This window comes from Bactrocera tryoni, unplaced genomic scaffold (genome assembly GCF_016617805.1).
Source record: "Bactrocera tryoni isolate S06 unplaced genomic scaffold, CSIRO_BtryS06_freeze2 scaffold_25, whole genome shotgun sequence".
Classification (NCBI taxonomy): Eukaryota; Metazoa; Arthropoda; class Insecta; order Diptera; family Tephritidae; genus Bactrocera; species Bactrocera tryoni.
In genome coordinates, this window is record NW_024395977.1 from 25653435 (window position 1) to 25661543 (window position 8109).

An 8109-nucleotide genomic window follows, 5' to 3' on the forward strand; every position below is an offset into this window, starting at 1 on the left:
ATAGAGCAACTCAAAATTAAAGTTAAGGGAGTTGCCCAGAATCTTCCCAATGCGATACATTAACGCACCTAGAAGTTCATTATTAAGAGGATCAAAACCCATTAACAAAAGAAGTTCACTCTTAGTTCTTAACCTATTCTTAGACTCGAAAGGTTTGTTTCGTTCGAATGGTAGGCTTGCCAATTCAAGCTTAAAGTACAACGAACGCCACCCTTTAATTATACCAAAGAACTCCCGACTTGCCACATTACTCCTCAGTTATATCCATTTCTTATGCTTCACGCTGAACATATAGTCCGTTAAGAGTACTATATTTCCCGTCTTTAGCCCCAAATAAAAAACTGTATTTTCATGTGCAAATACTTAATAAAGCTTAAACTAGATTTTTTCCCCATATAACAGCGAATAAAAATGTGCACTTAATTTTAGTCTGCAGTTTTGTTTTGTTCAGTCAGCTGTTTCTCCTTTTTTTCGGTTCTCCTTCTTCGCTTTGCCTTTGGTTACGGCATTGTCAGCCATTAAAATAAAAAGCAACTAAGGTTTTAGAACAAAGGACTGAACATACCCATTGACAGGTGGGCCAAACTGTTTTCTGGCAGAGATATGGCCTCTGAAAATAGTTTGTGGTGTACACCTGAGAATCCTTTTCAAAAATTATGAGAACGCCTCCAAGAGGCAAAAATGCACCGCTGCTGGAGCGATAGAAAATTGTGAAAATGCCGACCAACATAACAAGGGCGGAAAATCTGAGCAAGTGCAGAACAGTGAAACTGTTAATATTTTTTGTGAACTGGGCACACAAATCAGGGAGATTGAAACTATGATGTCTGGCAAGAGTCATATTAATCAAGCTATACGCGACCTTTTAAGCTGCATAACCAGCCTCTACGATAAGGCTGAAAATCCAGGGAATCCGTTTCCTATAGTAGGAAAAGCGACGGAAGTATCCCCTGTCCACAGAGAAAGGCCTACGCCAAAGAGGATACGTGAATTAACATGTTACTTATCATCAATCAAAAAACCAAAAAACGCGAACGATAAAGCGCAGGCGTTATATAGTGAGGTATTTAAGACTGTACCGAAAGACAGCTCTGTAGATAAGCCCGCATCCGAGAAATGGGTGGACGTGGCAAAGAAGAGGAAGCCGGTTGAAAAAAGAATTCGTACGAAACTAGACGAACCCAAAAAGAACGCAGGATCAAATGCGGACATTCTCAAGAAAATTAAAAGCGATAGAGGCCTTGAGGAACTGAACACAATCGTAAGGTCCATTAGGAAAACCCTTAAAAGAGACCTACTACCAGAATTAAAACACCAGGCAGACAAAAGAGTCGACACGTTCGAGAGCGCTCTAGAGGGAGTGATTGGAGAAATGGCTGTAATACAGCTATAAACGCACAACGTCACTATAATGTGCAAGGACCTGGACGAAGTAACCACCCCCGAAGAAATCACATTATTAAGACGTTACAAAAGGAGTGCGGTTTCCAAAACATAGGGGCAGCAAATATCGAAAATATGCGGTAGACAAGAAGCGGCATTCAAATAGCCCTAATATGCCTGCGAGCTCAAGACGGTAAGACTGCCCTTAAATTAGGCAAAGTAAAGATGGGTGGTAAATCTGTCGTCTGCGGGAGTACTCGCCTGTTTCCCGCTGTTACAGATGTCTCCGCACAGGCCACATGGCGCATAAATGTTGCAGTGTTATCGACAGGTTCTCTCTTTGCACATGTTGTGGAAGCCCGGGACATGTATCAAAAGTATGCACTAATACACCGAATTGCATGCTGTGCAAAGGGGAACACTCAGTTCTGAGTACGATTTGCCCTAAATACTTGGAGTTGCTAAAGACAACGAAAAAGTTAGAATATTGCAGAACAAGCTCTGCTGCAGCAAACCATAAAAAAGCAACATTGATGTCGCCTTACTGAATGAGCAGTATTCCCAAAGTTTGGAAAGTACTTAGATCACAGATATAAGTGGCAAAGCTGCAATATGGTCCGACAACGGACATTCATTCACATCTCGCTGCAGAGAAACAAAAAATGGTTTCACATGGGCGCGAATAAGAGGAATATATGTATTTTTCGTAAGCTGTTATGCCCGCCCCAGCGCGTCCATTAGAGAATTTGAAGACTTCCTTCTAGAATTATCTCTGGAAAGCAGATGTAAAGTGCCGATAATAATAGCAGGCTACTTTAATGCATGGTCTACTGCCTGGGGTAGCAGAAGTTCAAGCCATCGTGGGCGCCTAGTTCTAGAATTTCTGAGTCAAACCAAAATTATTAATAGTGGCACCAAAAATACTTATCAAAAATGAAATAAAGGCTCTCGTTTTCATTCGAACAATGTTGCCATTACTCAATACGCATATGTAGTATTTTACACATCTAACTTTTCAATTATAATTTTTCATAATATAAAATATCAAAACTGAAATCAAAATATTAAAAATAGTTTATATATTAAAAAATAATAGCATTCGACTCTGATTTTGAGTTAGTTTAAGAAAATTTCGAACATATTGAAGAGAGAGCGTTATGAGATAGCAATCTGCTGACTCGATTCAACGGGGAAAACCCCAAATCGTTAGAAATTCTATGGTAAGCGGGCGGTAGAAACGGTGTTGGCTAATCATTTACATTGCGCTCTCATAAGATTCATTTGGGCATATGTAAGTTAACACAACACTTGTTACTCAAGTATCGACTTACAACTTCCGGCACGTGTGACCGAAATGCACCAGAAAGTGAATGGTCAGCGTCTGCACTACCTGTTGTGCAGCATAAGATTCGTGGAAGCGAATCACGCCACTTATAATTATTAAAGTTAGAAGTAAGTATAATTATTGTAATTCGGTTAAGCTAACCTCAGTTTTGAAAACTCAAATAAAGATACGCGGTAACGCTGCCCAAATGCAGCTCCGTGAAAAAAAAATTATATTTTTTTGGTTTTCCAATAACCAAAAGATTAACTGGCGCCCGAGCTAAAAAGCTATAAATAATAGAGGAATAAAGGCCCCCTAGTAAAGCAAACGGGAAGCAATAGTTGCTAGCCAACTCTATTCGCGAGTGTTTAAATAAGTGAAAAACAAAAGACACACACAGTGTTATCTGTTATATAAGAAATCTATGACAATGTGCATAAAAACGCGGAGATATTATTAATAAAATTTAAAGCAAAACTAAAAATCCACACGTGTAATAAATACCAAACAACTGAAGAAAGGCGTGCACAAGTGAAAGAACGAACAAAGCAATAATATACCTAACTAGCTGTTACCCTGTGCGCTTCGCTACATCTAAATCGATTAAAACTCTTAATTGTTTTTACTTTGTGTTTTATTTATTGTAGTAAAGCTGTTACTTATTTATAAAACATATTGGTATACAACATTTTGGGTTTTTCCACCTGGCGCGTAAATGAATAAGGACCTTGGTGTTCCCACTCTCGAGGATGCGACGAACAATTGGCCGTGAGAGAAGCACGGTTCTTCTAAATTGACGCCGCACACTTGAAACGTTTGCCCTTGCGATTTGTTGATGGTCATCGCAAATGCAAGACATACTGGGAACTGCAAACGCTTAAATTCAAACGGCATGTCCGTTGGAATCATGGGAATGAGTGGTAACATTACAACTTCACCTACTGCCTTGCCATTTAGTATTGTTGCTTCAATCAAATTTGGCCACAATTTTTTGACTGAAAGTCTTGTACCATTACACAAAGTCGGTGGCTTCAGATTTCGTAGAAGTATAATGGGTGAACCGACTTTCAGGACCAAACGATCCGGTGGCAGACCGGGGGGATCCAAAGAATTCAAGAATTCAGTTGGATAATTGACTACTTTCACATAAATAATCGCGTCGTTGATATTGTTGAACAATATTCGGAAATACACTTTCAATCAATTCTTCTTTCGATTGTAAAAGTGTACAAAAGTTGTTCGGCAATGTGATCAAACCGGTATCATCGATTGGTATTTTGACTTCGCCAATGTCCAACAACTGCTTCGAAAACGCCGCTGCGGATCGATCATTTTGCAATTGGACTCGCATGTTGATGGTAAGAGTCAGCCTTTGAACATGTCTCCACAAAACTGACGATTTTAAACCTGCGTTTATTTCGTCGGCAGGAGTTGATCGAGGAATGACTGGCAAAGTTTGCCGAAAATCGCCGGATAATAAGACTAATGCTCCGCCAAAAAGTTGTTGCTTTTGGCGTAAATCTTGCATTGTTCTATTGAATGCTTCTAATGACTTTTTGTTAGCCATTGGGCACTCATTCCATAGAACTATTCCAGCTCCTCGCAAAACTTTTGCCATTGCTGAATTCCTCGATATGTTGCACGTTGGTGTTTCAACGACTTGAATGTTCAATGGTAATTTCAACGCAGAATGTGCTGTTCGGCCGCCATCAAGTAGAGTAGCAGCGATGCCTGACGCAGCAATTGCCAGCGCAATTTTCTGCTGTGACCTTGTAGAAGCAAGAATCAAAGATATCAGAAACGTTTTCCCTGTACCACCGGGCGCATCCAGAAAGTAGAATCCACCGGCGTTATTGTCAACCGCTCGTATAATCTTATCATAAGCATTTTTCTGCTGAATATTCAATTTGTTAATGTTAGTTTGTATTAAAGCACGCAATTCATTGCAATCGTATTGTTGTTCACGTTGAAGCTCATGGTCAAGCATATCTATCGCTGAACGATTGGGCGCAGTTATGCCAAGTTGCGCTAATGCCTTATTCGCAATTGTAAGGCACAGATCTTCAACCAATATCAAAGCATCATTATACATTTGTAATGTATATTGCAAGTCTGCGTCCGATGCTCGATTACGCGCCAAAATTAATAAGTCCTCGGTCATGCAGTCTTTGTACTTATTCCACAGTTCTTGCGGATTTGACGGAAGGCATGTAGATATTATTATGGCGAATAGTACGCGTATTTGTTTTGGATGAGATGTGAGTGATGCGTCATGAAGTGCGGTGTCCCAATGCATATCATCTTCTAACAAATGCAATCGCTGACATGCTTCACGATACGTCGCACACAACTGACCGTTAACAGTTTTCAAATCATCAAATGATCTTGGTCCGCGTACGTTGACTAATGGCATACGCAAATAGAAACATTCTGCGTTGTTCGGATGGATGGTGTTAATGCGTCCTATGGCATCGGTTTTACGGACAGTTGGATAACCGTCAACACGCTCCCCTTGCTTTCGTCGTTGAAATGTTTTCGATGATGGATTCCAAGTGAAATATTGTGGTATTTCGGAATATAGCAATGTTCTTGCGAATTCATCGTTTTCACACAACTCGAAAAAGGTAGTTAGTGTTGTCCCCGGTGGTCGTGCTGCGCTCTGTTGTACATTGTCTGCAGTGAAATAAACGCGTTGACCATTTTCGAGATGAACTGCCAAATGAAGAAAAACGGGTTGCCGGTCGTGTATTGGTAACGATAACATGCGCCATACCACTTCGTTGCTGCTTATATAACGGCCCATTTGGTATTGCTGAATTTCATCGATGCTCTGATAATCAGCCACTCCGAAAACTGCCATATCACTTCCCTTATTTACGTATTTGCAGATGTATTTGATCGATTTGACAGAGTTGCAATATTCTACATTGATGTGCGCTTCGAAAATTTTTGACAACAATGGTGAATACGGCACGACCCAACGATTATCAACATCAACGTCTTGATTCCGAACTTTTATGACCGTTGAATTACCGCCATCTTCAGCGGATCGACGCCGATATAATGGATATCCGTCATTTCCAGTGATTGTATCATCAACTAAAGCTCTAGGATAGCGCTTTGAACACTTATTGTCAATCATGAATGGTGCCGTTGGATTAATGGCGCCGCAAGGGCCGTGGATCATGTTTTTTGTTACAACGTCGAACAATTGTGGGTCGATTTCTTCATCTGGAATTTCCGCTGAGATGACTTTATCAATCTGATCTGGTCGTATTTTTCGAACTAACCAAATCAAGATGTGTGCATGCGGTAATCCTCTTTTCTGCCATTCGATCGAGTACATCCAGCATCTAACTTCTCCAAAAACACGAAGTTTCACAATTAAATCCATCATTGCGTTTTGCTTTTCCCTGAATACACGTGCTGTTAAGTCGTGACGATCAGTTGTTGATTGACCGGGGAACAAATGGCATTTGATGTCATTCCACTTCGGATTGCACGTGAACGTTATGAACAGATCCGGTCTGCCGTAATGGCGCACATACGACATCGCATCTTGCGCATACTCGTGCATATGGCGCGGACTGCCGATGTATGTGGCTGGCAATATTGTTAGACGTCCAATGCTATTCACATTTGCATCATTCATTACGGCATCTCTCAAATGGATGTACTCTTCAGAACGCAATTGCGCTTGGTTGAATCGAATAAAGTTGAGACGTTCTGTCTCGATCTTCGCATACATGTCAACCAAATACTGATTGAAAAGCTTGCGACATTTCAGGATGTAGTTGTCTTCTTGCGGACGAATCATTATTCTGCATGAATAGAAGTTCATCGCACTGAGTTTTTTCGATGTTTCTTGGCCTATAAATGAACAATACACAAAATATTGAATCGTAAGTAACATTTCTTCTCAGAAATTTCACTTTTTACCAGTAGTTGGATTTATCAATCGCATATTGATGTGATAGCCGTCATCACCTCTCCAGAATAATATCGGATACTGTAATGCATCATAACTACGGTGTAGCTCGGAAACACGCTGAAGTTGTTCGTTTCTACGGTGCAGCACAATATCTCGCGATTCAAACTGTTCGCAAACAATGACAATTGCCACCTCATCAATTGTTGGTGCGTTGAATCGTCTGGCATGCTGCCCCATCGGCATTTTGTCTGCTCTGATGACGATTCGATGGTTATCAGACGGCATGCGGTCCAATGCGATTTTGAACAATCGAATTAATTCATTGTGTTCATTGAGAAATCTTTGCAAATTTAGTACGATTTCTCGCCTTGTGCCGGTTGCAATGTTACATCGTTGATTTAGTTGGCCATTTTCATTACCGATGAAAAATATTTGCAAAAATTGATAGTCGGCGTCGGCAAATGGTATGAGCGAGCCTGCTCGATGGTATATTTGCCCCTTAATCTGTAGAATAAAAATGTCAAGTGTTTCACTGGAAATTCCATGCAAAGTAATCACCTTGAACGTCGGCATAAATGAATCTCTAATGATCTTTGTGGCACCAAAAGAAGTCATTTGAAAGCATGAATTGTATGCTTGTATGTTCTGCAAGAAATGCTTAGACGTCGGCGATTCCCCAGTGAGCAAGGAATGTAATGGTTCTGGTGGCGGTTCCAATGCAGGCAGTTTCACTTTGCCACTGGAGCAGCACATGCCAGCTGTTTCTCCTCGAAACTTCGCTGCATTGCAATGCGTACAAATAATATCCATTGGTCCAATGGCACCATGCAGGCTGTAGTCGCAGTCAGGATCGTAGTGAAAGCCAACATGTTCCATTTGATCGCGAAGGTGGAGCGGAACTCGGCCTTGACGGTAATTTGGCCGTTGATTGTCGGCGAATTCAGCTCTAATCTGTGTACGCCGCTCCCTGTACACCACTCTACCTCGGGCATTCACTTGAGCGCGTTGCTCTTCGCTTTGATTTCTTCTTGATATTAACATTCGACGTGAATCACTCGTATGCCTGCCAATCGTATTACGGTGGCGTAGTCGAGGCATTTTCTAGAGTATGCATATTTGAAGTTCATAAATAAAAATTGAAAAATTATCCTAAAACTACATCTTAAACTATGAATTATACCCACACACGCATATGCAATAAGACCCACCAACAGTGTATTTGCAAACCGCATGTAAGCACTTACGAAACAATAACAATACTCACTTGCTTTGTGTGTGTTGCACGGTCAGCAGAAAAACACAAAATCGGTTCGAATAAATGTAGCAAATCGATTGAATTAAATCTGGAAAAAACACACAGTTTTGAAACACTTTTTTTTACACACACCGCGCATCTTCAAGCGACAATCGAACCGCATGGCATCACATACGAAACAACAACCATACTCACTTGCTTTGTGTTGTACGCAGA

At 40.8% G+C, this 8109-nt stretch overlaps 1 protein-coding gene across 1 annotated transcript; it reads right to left on the bottom strand.

Moving 5' to 3' along the window:
- Positions 1–1962: 1962 nt before the first annotated feature.
- On the bottom strand, positions 1963–7514 carry LOC120780825. Its single transcript, XM_040113069.1, has 4 exons — positions 7197–7514; positions 6647–7142; positions 5481–6577; positions 1963–2028 (listed from the first exon to the last, which is right to left on the bottom strand). The coding sequence occupies exons 1-4, from the start codon at positions 7512–7514 to the stop codon at positions 1963–1965; spliced, it is 1977 nt and encodes a 658-aa protein (XP_039969003.1).
- Between the last annotated feature and the right edge of the window lie 595 nt (positions 7515–8109).